Genomic DNA, 27,300 nt, shown 5'->3' with positions numbered 1-27,300 from the left:
CCAGAGAGTAATCCCCATTCCCCTTGCAGTTAAAGAAACATAAAGCTTGAGATCATCAAATGTGTGTGAAAGATGCCAGCATATCCAGCTGGATTAAAGGGGGTTGCAGCACTCTTCTTTGTTCTGATGATATAAGCAGTTTTCACTATCATGTTGCTTGAAAGTAGTTAACTGTGCTGCACGTAGTTCATCTGGTTCCAGGGAAAGGAAACTTAATGATTTCTTTTCTTGGAAATGAGCTGATCTTAATTATAATTAGTGTTCGAAATACTAAAAAGTGACACTTGATTTCCAAACTCTAGTCAGATAGGTCAGCTATGCAGAAATGAAAACACTGGCACAAATTCACAGGGCGTTGAATTTCAGAAAACAGCGGAGAACAGACCCCTATAGGGTTTCTAGTTTTCTAACCACAGTTACCCTGCAAAGGCACTGTTTCAAAAAGCAGAGCTGGGTTATGCGGTTGGAAAGAAATATATTTGGGTTCTGCATTTGGAAAGAAATATCTAGAAGGTTCCAGAACTTGTGATTGTCTGCGGCAAAGGGAGGGTCCTTTGAGTCTTAGGGAGACAATGCCTAGCAGGACAAAAGGTATTTTTGCCCCTGTTGATATCTAAGTTAAAAAACAGCTTTGAGAAACCTTTTGCAATAGCTATTCAGACAGTGTCGAGGCTTGAGTTTCTCTGGGAGGGCATTTCTCATCTGTGGATCTGCTCGATGCTGAGCTGGCTCTTGCCTGTTGCAAGTGCCTGAAGGTGCTGTGCTGTTGTGCCATGCAGGCTCCTTGGTGGCAGCCATTCTTGCCACTGACGACGACTCGGGCGTCAACGGGGAGATCACGTACACCATAAGCGAGGATGATGAAGAGGGAATCTTCTTCCTGAATCCCGTCACCGGGGTCTTCAACCTGACACGGGCCCTGGACTACGAAGCTCAGCAGTATTACATCCTCACCGTCCATGCCGAGGATGGGGGAGGCCAGTCCACGGCCATCAGGGTGTACTTCAACATCCTGGACATCAACGACAACCCGCCCGTCTTTGGCATGGCCTCCTACAGCACTTCCTTGATGGAGAACCTTCCCCCTGGGTCCGCCATCCTCAACTTCAGCGTCACCGACGCCGATGACGGTAGGAGTTCCCTGACATTCTGTGTCTGTGCTCGTAAATCTGTGCTTCACCTTAGCAATGTGTTAGACTTACTCAAAAAAGGGAAAATTGGGGCTCCCTGTAAGTTGCTGCTCTCGTATGCTTAAATTCTCATTTAAATTAGACCTAAGTCTGCCAAGTGTTTTTTCTGGTTTTTTTTTTCCAAGTTTGTTATAAATTCTGAAGAAGGTTGTGGTAATATCAGATGTTACCTGCAATCATCTTAAATGCACTATAACTTTCAAGTTGATCGTGAAGGCAGTTGTCATCTACAAGTTGCTGATACATGGAGGTTAAAAAACATTGAAAAAGATCTTAGGAAAACTTCCCGTTGAAATGAGCTTTAATATTGGGATTATTTACGGCATCTAGAGGGTGTTAATGTGTTGAGTGTTAAAGGTACAATTTTTATAGCTTTCTTAACCATTTTGCCATACAATTTGTGCCCAAGCAAGAAGAATTATAGAATATGACCATAAAATGCATAAACAGCATTCCATCGTGTACCACATTTTCTGAAGTGCCCATAGACATTACCCTGTGTAACCTAATGCAAAACTCTTCATAACTCACAGTGACTTTACAGGTGAAGGTTATTTTTGTGACATGTTGAGCAATCTTGTCTCCTCTTGACTTGACAGGGGCTCAGCAGAGCCCAAGGAAGTGTCTCGCACTGAAATGTGCTTCAAGGACAGAGCACCTACATGCTTCAAGGAATCCCTGTTTGTGCACCTAAATTGACTGAACCTACCGAGGTTGCTCAACAAAGCAGTTTTTCCACAGGAAAAGCTGAGTTGTTGGACTCCAGCATTTTTGTGGGGAGATAAATTTTGCACTGATGGATGGAACTTTCCATGGTGAAAATTGTGTAACTGGTTTTGAGATCAAGCTGAGGAAGGGATAAGAGATTCCATAGCCAAGAGATTCCATTCCAAGATAAGCCAACAAATCAGAAGCCATAACATTGTGATACTGGCTGTTTTTGCATGAATCTCTCTTTCACCACACTGGTTAAGGCTTTTATTTTACGTAAACTAAACAAGTTGGATGAGGAGCTTGCTCCTGTATCATGCATACCTGGGGAAGGGATTGTTCCTCCAGACTTGTAGATAAATGGGTTTGTGTCTATCTCCTCTTTCTTATCTTATTTTCCTGTCAGGACTACAGCACTTGCTTTCAAACCTTTTTGGAAGTTAATTTCACTTTGCTGTTATGAGTCTGTTTTCCTTTTCTCTTGCACCTCATACATTAATTTCCATGTGTGCACAGTGGATGGGAACTGTATCATAGCACTGACATATCAATTCACATTCATTACACACTCAGTTATCAAGGAGGCAAATGAGTACTTGAGGAGCAATGTAACGAGAAGTCAGATATCTTGCCTTTTATATTTTCTGGCACGCTTGCTTTTTTAGGAGGCTGGATTTAAAATTAATAGGGCAGAAATATCATTCCAAGAGCAGGCCAGGTTGAGTTCTCCCATAGGACTGTAACTTAAGTTACAAATGTTATGATCTATTGTTGTTTCTGTTTCAAGCCCACACTTGTTATCTTGTGTTGTCTTATGCTTATCCAGAGCACAGAAATAGCTAATGCTAGTATTATACCCTTCCATGTGCTCACAGATAATGCATTCAATACAATTTCGTTGATTATTTATGTTACACAATCCTATAGTTTGAAAGAGCTCTGAAAAGACATTGTTTTATAATGAGGTATGGCTGTTGTTTTAGGATAAACACTGATAAAAGACAGAAGTGTGGTGATAGTGAAACTGCTCCAATTCTCATTTTCTTGTTCAGCACACCCCTTGGGAAACAGCAGCTGTTTATCTCAGCTTGGACTGTTTCATATACGGGTTCATAGCAGATATCAGCTACAGCTCCTGGATGTTTAATAATATAATAAAATGTACTAAAGAACTCAGTTACTTAAACTGATTCATTTTGAAATTAAGATTTTATTTTTTTCAACAAAGAATTTACAGGAAAACACATGCACACACATGTTTGTCAGTTTGCTAAAATTTTGGTTACGTATTTTCCCAGCTGAATTCTATAGGTATTTATAGAATGGCGGGGGGAAGTAGTTTTGTTGGGTTTTTTTAGTCTTATTAGTAAATAAATAAAAACAGAAACAAAACCCTTTAGAAGAGTGTTATCATGAAAATGGTGACTCCATGTCTGCCCTTTCAGAGTTTTATCAGATGAACCCTTGGATTAAATAAACCTAAGGTTCAGAAAAGAGGATGTCCCTACATTCTCCCTAAGAACAGCCCAGCTCCAAACCTTGGAAGGGGGGATGGATGAGGTGCACAATGCCAGCTTGGCATGCTGTGTTTAAAAAAGAGATTAGTTCATTGAGTGCCCTTCCTGGCTCCACTGATATTTAGGCAACTCTTCTGTTTCAGAGTTTAATTTATATAAGCATTAGCAGCATGGAAACCTATGAGAATACAGGACAAAGAATGAAATGTTCATGGAGGTGAGATAAGGAATAACAAACTAACTTTTTCTTAGGAATAAACACCATAGAAAACACTGGAAGGGAGAGGTGGAAATATAGTGTTTTTTAAAGTAATTTTCTTTTGCAGGACCCAAATCCTACCCATCTCCAAAAATCTTGAATTGCCAGAAAGTACTTTGCTGAAATCAAGACTTTCGTACATATAATTAGTGTATTTGAAAATACAACTGAACAGAAAGCGGAGTAGCATTAAACTTTCACCATCCTTCACTTGATCAAAGTAATGGAGACACACTAATATCTGATAGAAAAATGCATTAATTTCTTTAATTGCATTCAAATATTTTGTCTTTCATGTTTGGTTCTATTCATTTTATAATTTGACTCCTACAGGAGGAAAAAGAGAGAGGGAAAGATGCCAATTACAGTAGCCACTGGGGGAAAGACACATAAGACTAGATTTCTCAAGTCTGAGCATAATAAACAGCAGAGATTAGTAAATCTAATGCAGGGATAATTTTATTATCAAAGCAATTCACTCAGAGAGAATATCTTCTGAATAAAAATGACAAAATGCACAGCAATCAGTGAAGTGGGCAGCTTTCTTTACATGAACAAGCTAGTTTGAGAGGTAAATTAGTAGCTAATGGTTGGTTAATTTACTAATCCTAAACACAGTCTTGAATACGCAAAGCAAGAACAATTTTCAAATTAATTAAAATAGGGGTAAGATAGAAGGAGGAGAGAACTTCTTCCACATTTGGATGTTCCCAATAATTAGTTGTTTTGAGTGAACTGTGGAATTGACGCAGTAGCAGGTATTGTTTCCTACAAGGAATATTTAAGGATATTTCACAGCCCTGTCCAGGTTCAGGATGCATTTCCCTTACTGGAATGATATCTCTCCCCTGACCATAATTGCTGGTTATGTTTTGATCATGAGATGAGTGAGGGCTGTTCATTAGATATTTTGGAATACCATGCCATATATGGGAAGCATACCTTTCCCCAGTATTCACTCTTGGCTTGCTCTAGCTAGGCTTGGGAGTTTCTGCTTGTGGCTTTTTTTAATTGAGTGGAAAAATTCACAAAATAATTACATTAATAATAACGTTGCTCAGTTGAACTGGGAAGAATGGCGGAAACCAGATGTTCAGTGAGCAGAGAACTACTGGGTCTTGGTTTCTGAAGGAAAACCCTTCAAATCCTTTATCCATCACCCTTGTAGATGGGGAAAAATTAGTTTTGGTGCCACCATGGAGCTCCTGCTGAATGAAAAGCAGAGATGAACCCTGCCAGTTGTTCCCTCTGTGGCCTCTCCAATGAACATCATCCCTCTCTCTTTCATGAATATTATCTTGTCAGAAAATAATAATTTCAAAGGCTTCTGCTCCACTGTGAAACTTGGCTAAAATTAGCAGATGGATTCAAAAAATGGTGGTGAGGAGGCTCAACACTCCAATGGTGGTGAGGAGTGTGAGCACTCAACATGGTTGTACAGTCCTCATTTCAGTGGGAAAATGAAGGAAAATTTCCTTTGTGGAAATGAGGCTGGAAATATTGATACTTAGGGGATACCAGTGGGATGAAGTCATGTTATCTACCTTTCTTCTCCCTCCCCAACCAGGTCCCAACTCTCAGCTGTCCTTCAGCATCGCGTCCGGGGACAGCGCGGGGCAGTTTGGCATCGACAACCGTGGGGTGCTGAGCATCCGGCAGCCCTTGGATCGGGAAAGCCAGTCCTTCTACAGCCTCGTCGTGCAAGTCCACGACATGGCCCCACTGCCAGCCTCCAGGTACACCAGCACAGCCCAGGTTTCCATCATTCTGCTGGATGTGAACGACAGCCCCCCGAGCTTTATCTCCCCGAAGCTGACGTACGTGCCGGAGAACACGCCCATGGACACAGTGGTGTTCAAAGCCCAGGCCACGGATCCCGACAGCGGTCCCAACAGCTACATCGAGTACAGCCTGCTCCGGCCTCCGGGAAGCAAGTTCAGCATCGGCACCATTGATGGCGAGGTGAGGCTCACCGGGGAGCTCGACAGAGAAGCCGTGGCCAACTACACCTTGACTGTGGTAGCCACAGACAAGGGTCAGCCGTCCCTTTCTTCGTCTACGGATGTGGTGGTCATAGTCCTGGACATCAATGACAACAACCCGCTCTTTGCCCAGAAGCTTTACAAAGTGGAGGTGGCGGAAAATACTTTGACAGGGACGGATTTAATCCAGGTGCTGGCTGCTGATGGAGATGAGGGGACAAACGGGCAGGTGCGCTACGCCATCGTCAGCGGGGATGCCAGCAATGAGTTTCGGATCGATTCTGTGACGGGGGTGATCACTGTGGCCAAGCCTTTGGACAGAGAGAAGAAGCCCTCCTACACACTGACTGTTCAGTCATCCGACCGTGGGAGCAGCCCCAGGACCGATACCGCGACAGTCAGTATTGTCCTGAAGGATGTCAATGATTTCATTCCCACGTTTGAGCTTTCCCCCTACTCTGTGAACGTCCCTGAGAATTTGGAGACACTCCCAAAAGTTGTCCTTCAGGTGGGTACATTCAGCAATAAATGTGTCTCTGACAATAACTGGCATGCCTACGTGGTATTAACACACAGTGTCCTTCCTCCAAAATTAAAAAGGGGCAAAACAGTGCAGAAGTTGCCTCTTGGCTTTAATTGAATTTGCAGTCTTTGTTGGCTTGTTTTCCTTTTTGTTTGTATGGGTGGGTTTTTTTGTTACCAAAAGTTAATATTATTCTTTGGAGTTCTGTTTGTGTTTTCCCTGCCTATCCTCACACTTCCACTGGGACTTTGGGAGTCTGCTATATCCTCTCATCCTCTCATCTCATTCTCAGCTTCAATGCAACAAATCTTTCCATCTGGTTGTTGCCTACATGGGATGATGCTGTGTGCCAAATACTGAGAGAGAACTAAATGGAATCCAACAGCAGGGCGTGCGGTGCTTGCTCTCATACACAGCTTAGCTTATACCAGGTCATTTGTGTTTTTCACTGAGCCCCAACCCAGTCTTACTGTATTTACACTTGAGAAAAATAAATTATCAACTATTTAGTATTTTCAAACGATGCTTTTTAAATCCACCACCACTGTGTTAAGTATTTTTTTTTTCAATTACAGCTAATTTATACTTGTAGCATTAGCATTAATTCAACCCGTTAATTCGGATCATTATCACAGAGAACGCTTCCTCTATCCCAATATAATTCTACAGTCCTTGATAATCTGTTCTGTTTGCATTGCTCGTGTAGGTTGTAGCAAGGGATGATGACCAGGGGCTGAACAGTGAGCTGACCTACGTGCTGGTGGCTGGCAATGAGGAGGGAGCCTTCACCCTGTCGGGCAGCGGGGAGCTACGCCTGGTGCGGAGCCTGGACCGCGAGGCCAAGGAGCAGTACCTGCTGCTGGTCACGGCTGCTGACGCAGGTGAGGCAGCCAGAGCATCTCTTCTGCTGGGGAACATCGCCTTCTTGACAGAAAATAAGTGGTTTGCAGTGGTCTGAAACTTCAGTGGATGGAGGTTGGGTAGTTGTGTTGAACAGGGATGTCCGTGGGGAGAGCTGGGCTTACCTGATGTCAAAGGGAATTTGGTTTCTGGAAATCAGGATTTTATGCCTATGTCCAGTTGTCTGCTGTTGGTAGAGCTTGCTGCAGATTTAGGTAGGTGGATTTTTGCCCTGCAGTAATAAGTGGTCCTACCTAAGTAATACAAACTTCATGCATGACTATAAAACACCAATTTAAACGGCAATAGCACCCTGTATAATGTTGGTATCACAACTGTGCAGAGGCCACTGATGAGTGGCCACAAAACAGCTATGGACTACTCAGTTAATCTTACTGAAATCTTAGCCTTGAAAGGAAATAAGAATTTGCATTTCAATATTTTAATATTCTGCTTTGCTCAGCATCCAGTCATATCTTTGCACCACAATACCAAATATATTCCAAGTTCTTTCATTTAAAACAGGACGTGAAGTCCTGTTATGAAGATTAATTACACTTTCACTTGAGGTGTCCAAGCCCAAAATTTTGGTTTCAGATTTTGGTCTGAGTATTATTAACAAAGACATCCTGCATCATACTTTGGACTGATCTCCGGTCTCCTATGGTTTGATGGATTTAATTTACTGCAGAACTTGTTCCTGCTTTCTAGCAATAAAAATAGAAGCAGAGCTGACTTGTTGACAAGTGAATACAGTTTTGTTTTCTGCCATGCTGTGTGCAGTATCTTGTGCCAGTGACAACAGCTATGGCTTGTATTTTCCTATTGCAGCAGTGCTCAGGTATTCCACAGCCTGAGCACAGCTGAAGCTGAAAAACACAATTTTAAGGCTTGAGATATCATTTGTCTTGTACTTTGGCTAGAGATAACTGTGTGCTTTATGGTTTTTACACTGGCTTTCTACTACTCTGTAGCCTCAGACTGCTCACTTGTGACTTGGACTCGCCTGGGCTTGAATGTCCTTATGTTCCTTCAGAAGCTGAGGCTGGATTTGTCTTGATGTCTCTTAGGTCTCTCAGTCCAAGCTGGCTGAAATCAGTGAGGGCTGTACAGAGCAAAACACCCAAAGACTGAACTGATAAAAGTGGCATCTTGCAGTCAATAATTATTGTCCTTCTTGGAAGAGGGAGGGGAGCAGAACTCAGCTGTACCCCTCACCTAGCACTGTGTGTAAGCCAAGAGTTTGACCAGAGCATGGGCTTTACCTGGACTCTGGTTCCTAAAACCCCCACACAATCCAGGAGATTTGACCAACAGTTAAATCCCGCAGTCCCAAATGAAAATATTTACCTGTGTCAGGAGATCTCTGAGTTTCAGGTAATCCAGGGAGATGTTAATCCATGAAGTGTGCATGGGACCTTTGCCTTAAGTGGTTGACAAGAGCAGCAGCATGTTTTATGAGTTCCTGTGTTTAAATGTGTAGATATCACACTTATTAAACACTGTTTGAAACTTCCTTTTAAAATTTGCCATGTTCTTTAAAGCTAACTCACAAGTTCCCATGCCCTCCTGCCAGTGTTAGAATATACTAGCAAGTGTTTTCAGCAGCAGCTATTCAGTAGTAACTTTAAGCTAAATGTAGCTGCTCTACTGTGCTTCAGTTTACAACCTGTCTAATCCACAGCTGGTATCATTTGGGATAATTTTCAACCAGGCTGGTGAATAACATTAGCTATCATCTTCTGGTTGCACTGAAGACTTGTTCTGAATTCATACCAGCAAAGAATACATTGAAAACTATGCTAGTCATGATTTATCTAAATCATGGGAAAGTGAAAGTTTTCAGTAGAAATCAGTGGCAAAACTTGATTTCATGCAAATGGGATAGGAACCATAGGCATAGTAGATATCCAGGTGGTACCACACTGGCTGCTGCTAGTCAGTGCTTGTTTCACTAAATGATGTATTTCCTGCCACACTAATAAAAAGGGTGGAATGACACAGTCTTGAAATGGATAATAAAAGCGTTTGGAGTATTTATGTTCTTGAGCAGCTGCTAAATGTTTATACAAGAAACTCTCACAGGCATGTCCAGCTCTTTGCCTAACATAACCATGAGTCTCTTAGTTTGTGTTTGTTTGATAGTTCTTAGTAGGAAGGATTTTGCCTACAGACCATTCATCCAGAAATACTCATGCAGAACAGGTAAGGAAGCTGTGCCTCACAAAGCATTGAAAAAAACAGATTTGTCTGAAATTGTCCATATCCATATTATATTTGAAAAGGAATCAAGGAAAAGGTATTATCCTTTGCACTTTGATGTTGGCTTCTATTAGCTGCAACAAACAGTCTTTCAAGTAGTCTTCAGCAGCCCAAAGTACAGTCTTGCCATATATGGAGCATCTGATTTAAGATTTGGGATTTTTTTACAGATGAAAATCATGGTACACATCCAGATGCAGTTAACTCAGGAAAAGTCCATCAAGAGCAAAATAGTGTCTGTCCTGCCCTCATCCCATTTTTCTTAGGGTCTGCATCTCAATTTTTTATAGGCTGCACTGACTGGTTTAAAACATTCAGAGATGATATCCTGCTCCTAAAGAAGTCTATGCCAATTCTTCCTGTTCTTTCCAGGAAGCAGACACACTACATAGTTAGAAGCACTCTTAGACATAAGAACTAATGGATTCCCAACTTAGTTTTGGCTGTCTTCCTGGTCTTCTTATCCATAATCAAGGATTTCTTGCTTTTCTTATGTTTATTTTCACTTCATCAAATTGTGACTGTGGATTCTTGCTGTGTTACCTTAGCCCGTGTAAGGGAAGTTGCTGGAAGAAGGATGACTTGTAATTTTTCATTATTTTTATCTCAAGGTGTCCTTCCAGTGCACCTCTGTAGATTTACAGCATGTTTTGGCAGCAGGTACACCGAGTATAACAGCAAGGGAAGGATTATGACATGGTAAAGTGTGGAGCCAGTGGGGCTGCATAGATACAGTGCCTGTGCCCTCAGGGATCTCTGTGCTCTTTCACTGCACACAGGAGTGCTCTCCCAGAGCAGATCTTAGCCCTGGGCACGTGAGAAAACCTGTGAGTTATGAAGAGCTGAGCTGCTCATAAGCACTGGGGACAGGTCAGGTGGGAAACTGCCGTGGGACCACGTGCCCCAGCAATGGAAATCCAGGCAGTTGTTGAAGAAGTGCTTTCCCAAGCAAGGGCTCCCCTCAGGCCCAGGGAAGTCGGTCATGATCGATGCATTGTCCTGGCTCTAGCCCAGCTATTCCTTGGCCTTGGCTGCTAATCCTCTGCTCAGTCCTCAGGGTGGATCGCGGGTCGGTGGAGAGTCTTCCCTGCCTGCTGGGGGAGGGAAAGGACGGACAAAACGGCTTCTGGCACTCAGCTCAGTGATTAGTGTCCATGCAGCCTGCCTTGTGCCCAGTTTCCACAAGGCAGGCTGCACAAAGGGTTTTGATTCCTACCTTGGTTTATCATCACTCTTCCCTTGCTTCTGCACTTCCTCTGTGTCTGGGCCTTGGAGACTCGGCCGCCGCTCTAGGCAGGGGGGATTTATGAGGACATGCAGAGCATCCATCACTGGGAACATTCAGCATCTTCCAGAGCTGTACACCTGCGGCTTTGCTCGAGAAATAAAGCACAATTGAACCCCAAAGCTCAGCCATCCCAATTTAGAGACCCTCTTGCAGTGCAGGCTGTAGGACCTGGGTGCGTGAATTATAAATACAGCGACAGGCAAAGTGATGGACTGTGGAATAACAGGATAGTGTTTAGATTGCAGATGCTGCCCCAGAATGTCTGCTAACATAAATGCCAAGAAACCTACACACAACTATTTGAATGTGTCTTCACAGGTCTGCTTCTACCACATAAATCTTTTCTGCTTTGCTGTACCTTTCTTCATGGCAAAATGGTTGGGAAAAGAGATTTTCTGCTTTTTTTTTCCACCCCATCTGGTGGGGATGCGGCACTAGGTAAACATTCAACTCTGGCAGCATGACAAGAACTGGTGCAGCTGCTTTTATCATCTGTGTCTTTAACTCTTTGAGCAATTTTCTGGGCAAATGTTAGCATTCCAACAGTCATCCTTTTATTTATTGATTGCAGGGATGTGGAGTAGCACATCTGGAAACCTGCTCACTGCCCAGGACTACTGTTTAAATAAACTGCAGCCACCATCTCTTGATTAGGTTGGTCAGAATGGCACATGGCCACAATAAAACCAAAATCAAATCGTGATGTTTCTAATTAGAAGCTGTGTTCCTGTGTTTTGGGGGGGGTTTTAATTTTATTTTCTTAAATAACCTGTTTACTGATTTAGATAAATAGTCCTGAAAGAAATGAATCAGTGAATGGTTATTATATTTAGTTAGCTGTTCTTTGTATACATCCCTGGCCTGGATGAAAAACAACCATATGTTTTTTCTTTAGGAAATGTTGGTCCCTGACTTATACATTCTTTCCTTCAGGAATGTAGGAGGGCAACCAAGTAGAGAGGTTATATCCTTCTCAGGAATTCTCTTCTGAGCTAGGCTTTTGGTTCCCTTCAATCCTAAAATCAAATGGAAGATGACAGTGCAGTTGTGTTGTTTTTTTAACACATTTCAAGATATTTCCCAACAGCAAAAGGACAGCTGTATTTTCTAGTAATGTTTAGAAAGTCTTAAGACTCAACATTGTGTGAGATTTAAGTGGCTAGACTTAAGACATTTGTACTCATCCTGTTTCCTTAGCAGACACTGTATTTCTACCTAACATAGAACCTGCAGTGTGAAAAGATGTTGCTTGAAAATAACAAATATTATTTTTAGAACAAAATTAGCTATTTTAAAATTCTGGTGCTGTCAAAAAAAAACAAAACAAAACAAGCAACTTGCTTATTTCTGCTAGAGATGTCCTGTTTGCCAGGTTTTTGTGCAATGTCTAAAAACACCCATTGCTGAAGTTGTGGTGAGCTAAATGAATCTGATGTCTGCTCACCTTGGTGCTTCGCAATTTACAGAAGGATTGCTCTCTTCTGTGGTCTTGTTTTATGGCACAGCTGTTTCAAAATACATTTTGGGTTCTGTCCCAGCTCCATTTATTTTCTTGTACTCGTGGAAGCTCTTCCTTGTGTCAATGCTGTCTGATCTAGCCTACTTCTAGTGGTTTTCTGTTTCACTGGCTTTATTTTTTTTGCTCTTTTAATACTGGTATGAAAACTGTTGGTGCAGTAGTTCTGCCTGATTTTTTTAATTTATTTCTAAATGGCACCTTGGGACAACTGAGATGGTGACACTCATCAGTGAGTTCATAGTGTTCATATTGTCTTATCATCCTCTAAAATCAGGAGACAAGAGAATTGAGAGTGGCATTTTGTGGTTGTGGCAACGTAATAGCAGGGTCTTGCCCCATCACAGAGCCTAGAAACTGCTAGCACTTTGACATTTTTCCCTGGAAGACAAAAGCTCCAAAAGCTACTTAGGAAAGAGCGTTTGTGGCAGAGTCAGTCCAAGATTCCCTGAGGAGTTATTGTCAGGGAAGAGAGCCTGTCAGAGTCTGTGGGATGTGATGTGTTTCCTCCCCAGAGGAGATGAGGGCTTTAGCCCATCCCCTCAGAGAACCACCCCACGGGATGCACAATGCAGCCCCTGAATGGCATTTGAGGCATTTAGTCCTCTTTTTGGACTTGAAACTTCATTATTAGATCACTGCTTTCTACATAGTCCAGCAAGAGCCTCTGGGCTAAATCCAAGTATATAAGTTCCTCTGGGGTGGGATGCAGGAGAAATTTATTTTCAGGTTGGCATATCTGTGAAAATAATGAAAGATTTTCACTCAGATTAAAATAATGCATAGCACTTCATTTTCAAGCTAACTCTAACTAGTTTCAGAGAAAAAAACAGGTATATCTCTTCAAAAAAGAAAATCCAGGTTCATTTATTTAAACTGGAAAACAAGCTAGAAGATAATGCTTAATATTTTAAAATTTTCAAGTTAGAAGGAATTGTCTGTTTTTCAGCTCCCAAGCCATTACACTTCCTCCCTTACCTCTTCATTCATCCATCTTGCTCTGATTAGTTTGGAACTTTACATCAAACTTAATTTTCAATTGTTCTTCTGCTTACATCACTTGTCTGTGAAATTCTATTTCATAGCTGCTAATGAGATCTCTGAATGTAATCTGTTTTGCAGAAGAGTACTTAGAGTAGTTGTTAAGCAGTTTATCAGCCTTTGAGAAATACTAAGATTTTTCCAGCCTTGGTGATCTTAAACCGTTTTTTAAATTAAACATTACACCTTATAAATTGTAAGTCTGCTAGCTCAATCTTCAAATACAAAGCTACAATTTCAGGAAGCCTTAATTGCAAGGCTAAAACAAGTAAAACATGCACATATGGCCTGAACACTTAGCCTGCTGGTTAATCTTCTCTATTTATACAGGGTGTTTTTAAAGCATAATTCAGAATTGTGCATTACAGGAATTTCACTGTGGGATATTCAGGAGTCACAGGCTGTCAAAAGTTGCCTTAGTCAGCAGTCCCTGCAGGAGCCAGCTTCTCTGTTTTTTCTGTTTACAGCAATAACTTGTAACAGAGAGGAGTAATTTGGTGGTTTTAAGGAAATAATTTTTTTAGTGGCTCTGCCTTTCTCCTGAGTTTGCTGTTCCACTTTCTTTCAGTCTCACTTCTGCCACCAGAGGCCTTGGGTGCGGCCCATGGCCATGCCAGCTCCTCCAGCACCTCCTCCTTTCTGCAGGCACAGGGAGATCATACTATGATTTGGGATGGAAGGGACCTTAAATCTCATCGAATTCCAACCTGCTGCCACAGTCAGGGGCACCTTCCATTGGACCAGGTCACTCCAAGCTGGCCTGGGACACTTCCAGGGATGGGGCAGCCACAGCTTCTCTGGGCAAACCGTGCCAAGGCTCTGCCACCCTGACAGGGAACAATTTCTTCCTCGCTTCCTTACAATCTGTCATGTGCCACTATTTTTATGAACATTAAGTTCAGCATTTTCCTTAATTGTTCTTGTTTCCTTAATTGTTCTTGTTTTAAAACATTTGGTAGAAGGCAACTTCTTGCTCTGGAAATAAATGCATTTCTGGCTAAGAAACGTGCAGTATGTACGTGTGAGGTTGTTGAACATCTTGAAGGTGTGCTAAATATACATTATACTTTTTCTGTGCTAGTATATTATACCTTTTCTTTATTGCATGGGTTTTGTTCTCAGTCTGTGTCTTTGTTCCTGTAGGTCTGTAAAAGTGCTCCAGCTTTTTTTTTTTACCTCTCTTGGTTAACAGCTGCAGGAAACTGCTTCTGATCAGAGGAAGAAAACAGGGATAGGGAAATGTGTATATACACCAGAGGCCTTAAAATTGCCTCTCTGTGTGCCTGCAACTCCTGTTCCTTCAAAAGCATGTTACATTTCTTGCAATGTGATGTTGCCCCTGTCCTGAAGCTCGGAAGCTTAATAAATCTGCTGGAAGCAGTCAGTCAGGAGTTTTGGTATTCAAATTTAAAACCCGTGTGGATAAAACCAGGTGAGAGATCCCATTGTGTATCACTGTTTTGGGACAGGGTTTTCTTTTGCACTCTCAGAACAGGTGTGAGTTTCTGTGTTCATGCACATGCACCAGCCTGAGTGTGGCTGGATGTGCTGTTGCTTGAACAAGGTTGGTCTTTGGTCTAGTGAGTAATTTATTATTTTGTTTTCACTTTTTATGTTCTCAGATTTAGTTCTATTTGCCCCCAGCTTATTTAGGCCGCTAGATGGGGGTTGATATTCTCTTTTCTAACACCTGATGTAGTACAGAAAGTCCCTGTTTGTTTTTTTTTCTCTTGTTAGATAATCCTTGCAAAAGTAAAGATCTGTCCCAGCTATCAATCCAGTCCCTTGGTTTTTGAAGTTCAAGTTCTGTTAAATCAACTTTGGGATCAGCTACTGCTTTGTACCTAACTATGAGATAAACTCAAATTTGACACACTCAGAAATTTTGAAAATCTGAGTTTGCTGCATGTCTCATTCAGTCAGCCACTGAACTGATTGAGAATATGGATGGCTTCTAACTTTTTAATATCTTTTATTGGCCACTTACTTCAGCTTCTGTCTCAAAATAATCTAGGTTCACCAGGTTTTTTTAAGACTTAGCATGACAGCCTGTGGTGAAAAATTGAGTAAGAAGAAAACAAAGCACAGTCAACATACCCAGCCAGGACAAATATTTGTGGTGCAATCTTGTAGAAAGGACTACTTTTTCCTCATTTCACAGACGCATTTTCTTCTGTGTTCTTGGAAAATTAGTTAAAGTCATCCATGTTCCAAATTAAGCCTCGTGTGCACTAGAAATGTAAAGTGTAATGCAGGCTAGTTGCATTTTCACTGAATGTAGCTCTGTGTTTATTTTAAAACTCACCAGCCGAGTGAGGCTCAGCACACTCCATCTGCATTTAAATGCATTTAGAAAGATTGGCCACTTTATTGTGAGAAAGGCCTTGTTTACTTGAGTGAAAAAGTTAATTCTCTGTGATAACACATACAACTCCTAGTCCTGGGACTCATTCACTGGGTGTTTGACTGGAGAAGTGAAATCCACTTTGTTGCAAAGCAACACGTTTCACTCAGGCAAAAATTCCATTTCTGTTAAATCGCTTTCCAATTTTCAGGATAATGATGTGTTTAATTTACCACAAAACATGGTAAACTGCTTGCAGGATGAGTCTTGATTAGTCATTTAGATTCATTTTATTTAATTTTTTTTTTTTCATTTTATTGAAATGTGTCTGTGGGGTTTTTGCTTAAGTTTATTGTTAGTTTTCTAGCACGTGATTTTGATATTTTAATGCTGGCAAAATCTTTGGAGTTCCTGGTTTCTGAAAGGAATGATGGTTTTACTATCTGCTGTGCTAAGCATGGTGCAGACAGGACCTAGAAACCATTAAGGCTTCAAACAATATGTGGATGGTGTGCTGGACACATTCTCCTATTTCTAATTTTTGCTGTGAGCCAAACAGCACCATGCAGCCGAGATAATTTCCAATAGCATCATCTTTTCCTGAGCTTTCCTGAAGAACCTAAATGGCTTTGCAAGTTTCCTTTCATGGCTTTTTCTTGCTGTTCCAGTGCGCTAAGTGCTCTGATCATTCCCCAGTCACCCAGATGTGCTGTGGAGAGCTGAACATGTACCAGAATAGATGCTGCCACATGTTGGGGGATTTCAGGGATCCCAAACAGCTCACCTTCCCCATTCCCCAGAACAAGGGACAAGCACGTGGTGCTCCCTTCTTCCAAGGCTGCATGGATGGACCGAGGCAAAAGTAAAAGCAGTCTTTAGGTGTGGCAGTCATATTTTCTGGAAAAATCCATTTGCCCACGATTTTTCTCCTGGGCAGCTGAGAATCATCAGAGAAAAAAATAAATCAATATTATCTCATGTGCTTTTCCTGTGTTTTGCTGCTTTGGAATGTGGTTGGAGATTGTTTATCCAACAGGTGATTGTTTCATTGGTTTCTGCTGTGAATTATTTTGACTCATTGGCCAATTGGGGCCAAGCTGTGTCAGGGCTCTGGAGAGAGAGTCATGAGTTTCCATTATTATCTTTTTAACCCTCAGTAAGTATCCTTTCTGTATTCTTTAGTATAGTTTAGTTTAGTATTCTTTAATATAATATAGTATCATAAAATAATCAATTAGCCTTCTGAGAACATGGAGTCAGATTCAGCATTCCTTCCTGCCACAAGGGCACCCCGCAAGTACAATATTTAGGTGAGGGCAATGAGTGGTTTATAATGAGTTAATCCAGAAAGGTGTATTGACCTCTCTTTGCTGGTTATCCAGCATCTGAAAAGCAGAGTTTGTCAGGTTAAGTGGTGTTTCTCCCCACTGCATTCTCACCTTCCTGCATTGTTTCCTTTCGTCTGTTTGAATTACTGCACAGAGCCAATATTTTTCATCTCGTCTCTCCTGGACAGGGAGAGGAAAAAATTGAGAGCACTTGTTACAACTTTTTAAAGTAAAAAAGTTACAAATATCATCATATTTCTTGTGATCAGCCTCAAGCAAGTATGGGTGAATGGAGCAGAAAACCTGCTCGTAGCTCTCCAGCAGTCCCATCTTGCTGGGGCAAGAGACATCCTGTCCCATCCTGCTGCCTGCCTGACCCACATTCCCATGGCTTTTTCTTCATGTCACTTCCCCCAGTGTCCCATGCAGAGAGAGGAGCCACAGCCCAGTGCTGGCCCAGCCCAAGGTGGCCTCTCATAACCTCTCTCTGTAACTCATCCTCCACCACAGGCTCCCAAGGTCTGCTCCTTCTCTTCATCCCCAGACACATGTTTACTTGCAGATGTAAGCAAAAAAGCTGAAATTTTTTGAAGAACGTCCGTGGGAAGCAATTTTCCCCCTGAACTCAGCGTTGCTATTTTGACACTATCCCAGGTTAATCTCTATTTCAGCAATGACATGTGTGGACATTTGTGGGACTGTCTGCTTAGTGTATATGTACAGCTGCCACCCAGGAAATAAACTGTGCAGTTCACAGAAACAGACCTCAGCACACAGAGATGGGAAATTCACAATTATAATGACAGTAATATATGAATGGCACCATCTTATAAATTTTAAAGATGTGATACTCACTGAATAGGAACAGACAAGTCAATCTCTCCCATTTAGATAATATAGTTGAATTTTATGTTCTTTCCTTATTCATAATTTGGTTCCTTCACTCCTCCATCCTTCTAGAAAACTTTTTTTTCCCACTTGGATATTCTAAGACTCTGTGAGACATAGTATTCTGGGATTTGGAAAAGAAACCTGCTAGTTGTATGACACTAGAGAAATGCTCTAAATGAGGAGCATCTGACAAAGAAATACTTGCTGCTTCTGCTGAAAAATAGTTCAGGCTATCGTGAACAATCATAGCATTTTTTAATGCAAATTCACTAAGGGAAAAGTGTATGTTTCTTTGTGGCTTTAGCCCTCAGGGCTGTTTTTAAAAGTACTCAGAGGCTTGTGTGGCTGTGTACAGCAATTTTAGATAGGTTGTAACATGTCTGGTTTATTAAGAATGGTTTGGGGTCATCTTGTGTGTTTGGCTAATATTGCAGAAGTTACACTAAATTTACTGCAGTTATTTATGCAAAATATTAAAATAGGGGTGATGCTCTGCCATAATGAGAATTAACTGACTTGGGGAAGATTTGCTATTGAAGCAAAACTAAGAAATCTGGGAACTCAGCCTGACCGTGGAAACTACTTCTCTCACCACAAATATGACATGTACTTTTTATGAAACCTGCTTATTACCAAGGGCCAAATTCTGTGGTCCTTATGCAAGCACAGCTTTCACTGGAAGTTCACTGAGGACGGTAGAATTTGGCCGTGAGCTATTTCTTTTCCATATGAAATTACTTCATTTGTAATTTCCTCTTCTTATATTTCTCAGTAACTGCAGAAATGTGAGCTAGTCATTTAATTTCAACTGAGTAAAAGCTTTGAGGACTCTCTGTGAAATTGCAACTTTGTCTTTCGGTGTAATAGAATAAAGGAGTAAATTTGTGGACGTGATATTTTACTTAGAGAAAAAAAAACGTATCTGGATAACTACACAGACAGGAAACCAATGTAAATACGTGAGATTTTCCATGCAAGTAAGATGAGAAAGGTTTGGGGTTTAGAACCGAGGAGCAGTGACTTGGGATGTTACAAACAGCTGAATTAAAATGGGACTTCTGGGATGTCTCTGTGAGCACTCTGCAGCCACAAGCTAACGTTGATGAGGTCTGGGTTACTTATGTTGCCCCAGCTAATTTTGTTGGTGTGCTGCTCAGCCTTGGCTGGTAAAGTCCCTTCCCTGTGGCTGAGACAAATGAGCCCACACTGCGCTGCATGCTGCCTTGTAGACACTTCCAGGGAGGAAGGGGAATTGGAGAAAAAGGGATTTTCCATTCTTTGCCATGAAGCAAGGGTTGGGATCTAAAGGCACTGCCACCTCTGTTCATTTTTGTGACAAAACCCACCGTGTGAATTTTCTGGCCTTGGCTTTCTTAGCAAATACATTTGAAACGGCAAGTTTCAGGTTTTAGCTGTGAGATTAGCTTTCTTTTCCAGGCTGAATTGCATTACCGATGCTCTTTGAATGTGACTTACCCAAGATTAATTTCTGAATTATATATAAATTGTTTAATCAGCTGCAAAACTTTACAACTTTCAACCTTTCATTTCATTAGCTGCGAGATGAATGTCAATAAAATGTGTTTGGAAGGCCAGGCCTTGATGACACACGCAGCAAATGCCGCTGAGGACTCTCTTTCGTTTAATGCAGTAATAATAAACACTTCACAGGCAATATTTCAGCAATCAAGAGCACTTTTGCAGGCTTTTCTATCTATATGTGTTTGGCTAAATGACAAAATCATGAGTTAAAAAAAAAAAGGCTGAAAAATGAGTCAGACTTATTGCCTTAATGTAATCTTCCTGGCTGAAAGCGTATTAATTGGCAGAGTGAATTACCTCAGAGCAGAGCAGAGAAAGGCCTCTATTGTGTGATGTGAAATCTATACTCCTTGGCTTGCACGTTCTTCCCCTGGCGTTGTGATCCTTCCCCTCTGATCAGCAGCCTCCAAGCCCAGCCTTGAGAGATTTATAATGCCTTTCAATTGGAAGCTCTGTCATTCAGCCCATTTGGGCATTAAACCACTTTGCTGCAAGGGATTTTGTGGTGAAAAATCCTCCTTCCTGTGCTGAGGCTGCTCCCACCTTCTTCAAGGGTTAACATGTGGGAAAACGGGTTGTCATTTCTCCTTTTATATAAGAACTTTGTGTTTGGAGCCCTTGCCAGGGGCAGATGGGACCCAAGAGCAGAGCCTGCCTCCTTCCCAGCCCCGAGGTTGAGCTCCAGCAGTAACCTTGGATAGCAGTGACCCAATCATCTGCCGGGCTGGAAGGACTGGGGCGGTCACACGGGGTGGCCTGCGTTCCATCGAGTGACAGCTCTGTGCAATATGCCTGCCTCATGGCAAGGACTCCACCAATCTTAGCCCTAAGCATTTCATTATCCTCGCTTTATCCCAGTCCAGCAAATGCTGAATTAGCAGATCTGAGATGGAAGGGGAAAGAGATGCAGTCTTGGGTAAAACAGGCATGGTCATCATCTGTCTTTTGAGTAAAAGTGGCCGTAACTTAAGTGTTTCTTGCTCTGCTATCACTTTTTCCTTCTCCTTTCTATGTATTCAAAGAAAGGAATGATCTCTTTTCTCCAGGGGAAGAATTTGGTTAGCAGAAGATGTCTTGCTGATTCTTGGCTGAAAATGAGTGTAATGAATGGACTCACAAAACTAACATGAACTTGTAAAAGTCTTCATTGTCTTTTTTTGGATTTGACAAAGGAAAAGCTGAAGAGGACAAATACTGAGAGATTGCACATGAATAAACATGCTATTTCATGCTCCTTGCTGCTCATCAGAGTTAAGTTTAGAATAACAAGGAGGATGAAAGCCCTGGGTTAAATAAGTTCAGTCTGATTTCCCGTAAGCCAGTATCCCATTGGAGTGAGCATTATTTGCTGCTATAGATGGTTGCTTCTATGGAGAGAATGGGTCTGAACAGGGCTGGAGACTCACTGCAACCTTCTCACCCGCTCCCAGAAGGTCTCCCCAGGTCAGGGGTGTGACCGGCAGTGGAAGAGCCACGCGGGAAGCTGGGTTTTGCCACTGTTTCCACTCTATTTGTTCTGCGGGTGAATAAATTGAGGGCTGGAGTCTTCACGTCTGTCAGCGTGCCACCTTTGAAGGTCTCCTTGCAGAGAAACAGGAAAGTCAACCACATCTTCAAATCGGTCCTAATTGTTACAGGAAGGCTTTCTGAGCAGTTCCAAGACCATCTTTTTCCACTGAGCTTGTATTACAAAATATTTCTGGAATTAGATGGAGCAAGAAAAATAATAACTTTTTTTTTTTTTTGTCTTTCACAACTTGTACTTTATGTCAAGATGACTTTGAAACAAACCTGACCCTGTCCTCTGTGTTGAGCTGGCTTCCTTGCTCTGTGAACTGCGACATGCTCAAGCGCTCGGCTCCAAATCGGAGCTGGCAGAGCTCCGATTAGCCTGCTGGTGTTTGTAACCTCTAGCACTTTGTACCCCCCCTTTCCCCAGGATCTCCTGCCCTCACTGGCACTGGAACCATTGCTGTCACAGTGGATGATGTCAATGACAACGTCCCCACGTTTGCCTTTAACATGTATTTTGCCACTGTTCCGGAGGATGCTCCCACGGGGACAGACATTTTGCTCGTGAACTCCTCGGATGCTGATGCTTCTACAAATGCTGTTATTAGGTGGGTCGATTACTGTTGCTCCATGTAATACTGCCTCATATCTTGCCTGAAGATTCCTTTTTCCCCAGTGTCCATCACCAGTGTGCCCTAAAGCTGTAAGACAAAAAATAGAACAGTTTTATGTGTATAACTAAATTACTTGGGCAAATCCATCTTTTTGTTGTTTATAGACTTTTTAGAGTTATATTGAGGACAAATAGAGTTGTGGAGTTACTTTATTTTTTTACTGCGTGAAAAGCAAGCTAGTTCAATTTACACCTGCACTCACTGCCTGCCTTGCTGCTGCATTCACACCTTTTCATGTAGTGAGCAATTATCACTGAAAGCAAATGTGCTCCTTGAGTAAAGCTTTGGTCAGTTGTTGTCTTAACATGAAAATTACCCAAGGTGAATCATAAAGCTTATGCCATTCAGAAAACCAGTTAAAGGTTGGAATTTGGCAGTTCTGCACAGGGCTCAGTTGATGGAACTTAACTGGGCACTGGGCTGCACACTGGCCATTCCCAGTTCCACAGACAAGAGTAATGAAGATGCTGAGAGGCAGTGACAAGCTGAAGATTATCCACTGAGGACAGATACATTGCCAATGGAATGTAAAGCAAGTTTGTATTAGTTCTTAATCTTCCCACACTTAACTATTGTGGCTGCAAACTGTTTCCAAACTCACAAAGCAGGGTATAAAAGTAGCTTCCTTATTTACCTTTGTTAGTTCACCTCAGTTCCTTCTTCAATGAGTATAAGAATACCACTGTGTCATTTTTTTTTAAAGGAAGTAAAATAAAACAGAACTATGTTATGGCAAAACGCTGTCTACAAAATACTGAAATATTTTCTTTCCAACTAGCTACAAGCCAGAAATAGAAGCTTGACATCTAGACATGTTTAGATATTTGAAAATCATCCAAAATTGCCATTTATTAAATTGTGAAACAATCAAGCTTTTAATTCTGTTCACTCATACTTTAAGAAACTATTTCTGGCAAGCTCCTTTATAAAAAAAAGAATTCCATGCAGAGCATGAATGACTATAATGATTACGCCCCGTAATCAAAAATTATCAGTCTGCTCTTGGATTTCTTTAGTGTGGTTAAATTACTTTAATATCTCTGCCATTAGTCTTTGTCATTCACTCAGTACTGCATCATAGAATTAGTTGATAAAAATATTTTTTTCCCCTTCATAAGTAGCTATTAAAACATTGTTTTCAGGTTTTGTTTTACACTCTTTAGGCTCAGGAACAGACTTTGTTTTTCTTGGACAGGGTTTGTCCAGATTCAGCATTTAAAGTAGATCTTAAAGTATGGCTGGTATTGCAAAACTGGTGGAAGCCAGAATGATCAGAACATGTATGGTTGTCATGTCAGAGGTGCTGAGCGCTCAGAACTCCTTTTTTTTTTCTGTCTTGTTAGAGTCTGTTCAAAAGTAAACCTTTGGTTTCCAATATGGATATTTAAAATCCTTGGCTAACATTTTCATGCAAACTCAAAAAATGTGCTGTGTTTTAAAGGAAGTGTGTGAACTTCTGCAGAACTGTCACCTGTCCATACGTGCCAACTCTTGTTCTCTTGGTTCTGGTGATAACCTGTCAAGTCATTAAAGGAGGGTGGCAGGGTTTTAAATGGCAGTGCACACTTGAGCAGTCCTGTTAAAGACAGTAGACATGAGAGTCAAAAGGCCACATTTTAAGTGTTTGGATCAAATTCCTTTTACGCCACTTGCCACCATTAGAGTTTCAAAGGGTTTTTGGTTTTACATAGTTTTTTTTTGGGTTGAGTTTGGATGTTTTGCAATTTGTTGAGACACATATACACTGTCCAGTTGGTTTGCATGCAGGTACAATTCACAATATCTTATGACAAATGTAATATGTCTTTATTATTTCTTTTTAAAAAATTAAAAATCATTGTATCTTTCCAGTGCTAACATGTGCAAACACAGAAGAGAAAGTTTCTGTCTCTGCTATACCCCACTCAGGGTTAAATCACTGCAAATCACAGATAAAATGTGCTGCTTTTTAGGGAGATCTAAGTGGTGCTTTAGGCTTTGTGCACATTCTTTCTATTCTAGGTGTACATTGCTATGGCTGGAGAACAATTGCATATGGCAATCACATTATATCATAATTAAGCAATTAAAGCATGCTCGTGGCGTTGTGCAGAGATTAATGACTGAGCAGGAGAAGTTGCCACAGCTTATTACACAGGCTGGCTCTCAACCCTCTCAGTGCAGCTTCTGGGCTGTGTTATTACTGCTGTCATAACCTGTTCTGGTCTTAAAGAGGTGAAGATTGGAATATTAATCTCTTTCATTAAAGCCACTTTATTCTGAGCCTATCATAGAATCATACCTCAGAAGAGCTGCTGCTTGCTGTAGCAGAGGAGCAATGCTAATCACAGCTGTGTTGGGTTATAATATTGAATATGAGAATTGTTCATTTGAGCCAGCTTTTGTTTCCATTCTTTTCTCAAAAATCCATTATCTGAATTATTAAAAAAGGTAATATTAACCAAGTACCTTAAAAAATACATTTTTGAGATTCATGCTGTAGGAACAGAAGCTGGATAAGCATTTCAAGAGAGGGGACAAACTCAGTGTGGTAGGAAGCCAGAGGTAGCCCCTACAACATGCCTGTAGTGAGCACACAGTCAATTCTTATCAGATCACATGGGGATGTGTGCACAGACAAACACACCCACCAGTTTGAGGGTTAAACTCTGGTCCCAATTACTCTCCGTTAACAGAGCTCTGTGGTTACTAATTTGCTATGAATTGCTATAAATTCACATTGAAATCTTGAATAGCAAAACTAAGTATCAGGAAACAATATGGATATTAAATGTTCGTTTTATTTTGTAAAGCTGTCATCATTATATTTCAAAAAACAGTACATTTTCTAACTATATTCTGCAGGTACTTTTTCTAAGTATATTCAGTTAAGAGGTGTATCAGCCTTTTGGAGTAACAGTTAATGCTTTAGCCCAGGGAAATCAGCACTAGAGGATGCCTACAGTAGGCAGTTTTGAGAGTATGTCCAGTGGTATCTTCAAATATCTAAAGGCTCAGTCAGCTCACGTATTGGAAATCAGTGTTAAACAGCTATGCTTGGAAATCTCCAGAAATGTCACTTATGACAGGCCTTGAAAGTTGAAAAAGTCAAACAGTGAAGACATATAGAGAGTCAGATGAAAATGTGACAGTCTGTATTGATACCCATCATCATGGTGGTCTGAAGAGTATAGAAAATAGTTATTATCTTAAGGCAGCAGGCTGCCTTTTGAAACACTAATCCAATTTCTCTTCCTTGGTTTTCCTCTCCAACAGCTACAGGCTTAGGGGCGGCAATTCCCAATTCACCATCAACCCCTCTACAGGACAGATCATCACCAGTGCCCTCCTTGACCGGGAGGCGAGGGAGAACTACACCCTGGTGGTGGTGGCCAGCGACGGGGGCTTCCCCAGGGCTCTCTCCAGCTCTGCCAGCGTGCTGGTGTCCGTGGCCGACGTGAACGACAACCCGCCCAAATTCCAGCACCACCCCTATGTCACCCACGTGCCGTCGCCCACCCCCTCAGGTAACCCGATCAACAGCGCTTCCATAAACGGAGAATCGTGGCATGGTTTGGGTTGGAAATCATGAACAGAGAATCATGGCATGGTTTGGGTTGGAAGGGACCTGAAAGATCTTCTAGTAGCAACCCACCTGCCATGGGCAGAGACATCTTCCACTAAATTAGGTTGCTCCAAGTCCCATCTCAACCTGGCCTTGAACACTCCCAGGGATGGGCATTCACGGCTTCTCTGGGCAACATCTTAATTAAATGCTCAGCTGTGCCAGCAGAAATCTTTCAGTTTTTCTGCAGCTGTTTTTCTGGTATTATCTTTGTTCTGCGTGGGAATAAGGAACAAACCTCAAGTTACCATCCACAGTTTAGCAGGTTTTTTCTATTGGGTTCCTCCCATCCAAATTCAATTATGTTCCTGTAGTTACATAATGTACACATACTGTAAATGATCACCCACTCAAAAAAGTTACTATTTAGCTAGGGTTAGGAACACAATGGCCTGTTTTTATTTCTGAAAGTCTCCTCTGAGCAATTCCTAAACAGGATTTTGACAGCGTCTTCCAAAAATGCTGTGTCTATGTCAGATGTTTATTATGTTGCCTTTCCTTGAGCCAAGTGGTGGAGTAAAATAAAGCAAAAGTAATCAGGCCGCAATCTTCCTTTTGTGAGCCTACACCCAAATTGAAGTTGCTTCACTCAACACAGGAGTTAATTTCTGGTTCAGCTAATGTTCCATGTTTTCACATACATACACATACATGGATATGTGATTCCTACAGAAAGGATTCCATGACGAATGGTTTACAAAACAAATTTTCTTTTAAGAGAAAAAAAGATTATTTCCATGTCTTGGATTTTGTCTCTTAATTTTAAACAATTGCAACTATTTCTCCTTTTTATGGAAGAATGGATTTGTTTACAATTCTTCTCTGATTCCAGAACAACATTATGAAATGGTTTTATTATTGCATTGGTGAAACTTTGTATAATCTGACTAGTGCCTTTGCCTGATTGTTTTTGGGATATTTCTGGAAATTCTTTTCACAAGGGGTACACAGAGGTTGACCTGATGTTTTCTGGCAATATCTTTTGGGTGCTTTTTGTATGAAATCTCTTATAACTAGAAACCTAAGCAATGTTTACTCTGTTTTTAACTTATCAAAAAGCTAGGGATTTTCTACTTTTCTTACTTATAACTTACTTTTCTTTTTGGTATTTTTTAATTGTGTTTAAGAAGAGGAATTAGTAATAATATTAATATTATAACTTGAATAACTGAAGGACAGAATCTCCTTTCTTCCTGTCCCATTTCTCACAAGGGTTTGAATACTTTTCTTATCTAAACATTCCAGCCCCTGGAGTGCAAATCACTGCACATGACAAATAGTGACATGAAGTATAGTTTTAAGGGATGCTGTCAAAGCCATTCCTGCCTGCAAATGATTTTCCCTTAAGAGGTTGAAAGCAGTATGATTTTTATATAAAACTGGGTATTTTCTAAATTTCAGTAACAGTAAAACATCAACAGTATTCTTCAAATTGGTTGGACAAATTTGCAAGACATATCAAGCTTTAGATCTGTAAAATCTGGTGAGGAAGAACACCCTGGGTTCTACTTGTAAGTGGGCAAATACAGAGGCTAATGCAAATGGTGCACATACAGTCAAGCTTATTGTGAACCATAAATTCAAAACACCTGAAAAGTTTGAGTGTAATCATGTTATTGTACTCCTGTGCAATAGTTTTGTATATCTATTTCACCAGTGTGCTTTTAAAAATGCAGTCCTCTTAGTTACTGTCCTTGGAATACTCTCAGAAAATCAGAAGGGTCTAATGGGGAGAAAGAAGCAGCATCTGGGGAATAGGAAGAGAAGGGATTGCAAGGGACAGTGGTGTAGGGTAAATATCCGTGGATGCTGCCTGTTCACTTATGTAACCTTAATAGTCCTTGAATTCCAGGGTGGAGTTTTTTTCATGGATAAATAGGGTAAGAGTAATTTGAAAACTCAAAATAGCATTCAGTCTTACTGGGTTTATGGTTTTTATTGTGTGAATGTTCTAGAAGCAGGATGCTAGGCCTCCAAAAGGCTGCAGGTTTGTTTCCCAGTTACTGAGATCTGTACGTCCATCTCTCTAAATGCAGTGTCCTGTTTTTCAATTCAACATTTTTTGGCTGCGTGCATGTCTTGTGGACTCACAGACTCACCTGCCCCTTGCTGAACTCACTTTTTTGGTGACAAAAGCAGTTCATTTTCAGGGCAGTGTGGGGAAAAGCATGCTGCTCCAGGATGTGCTTCCAAGTGAAAGGCTGGCATGATGTTTC

General features: G+C 41.2%; 1 protein-coding gene across 1 annotated transcript in view; it reads left to right on the top strand.

The window, feature by feature from the left end:
• Positions 1–27,300, top strand: part of LOC120500690 (protocadherin Fat 4-like) — a 60,835-nt gene that overhangs the window by 3,906 nt on the left and 29,629 nt on the right. The window contains exons 3-7 of the mRNA XM_039705896.1: positions 780–1,130; positions 5,245–6,167; positions 6,889–7,063; positions 21,234–21,414; positions 24,736–24,986. Coding sequence (XP_039561830.1) covers positions 780–1,130; positions 5,245–6,167; positions 6,889–7,063; positions 21,234–21,414; positions 24,736–24,986 — 1,881 coding nt within the window. The remainder of the gene's footprint in view (positions 1–779; positions 1,131–5,244; positions 6,168–6,888; positions 7,064–21,233; positions 21,415–24,735; positions 24,987–27,300) is intronic.

Source organism: Passer montanus, unplaced genomic scaffold, assembly GCF_014805655.1.
Source record: "Passer montanus isolate IOZ18808 unplaced genomic scaffold, ASM1480565v1 scaffold188, whole genome shotgun sequence".
Classification (NCBI taxonomy): Eukaryota; Metazoa; Chordata; class Aves; order Passeriformes; family Passeridae; genus Passer; species Passer montanus.
The sequence above is the reverse complement of the archived record's forward strand: the minus strand, read 5'-3'. Positions and strand labels throughout refer to the sequence as shown.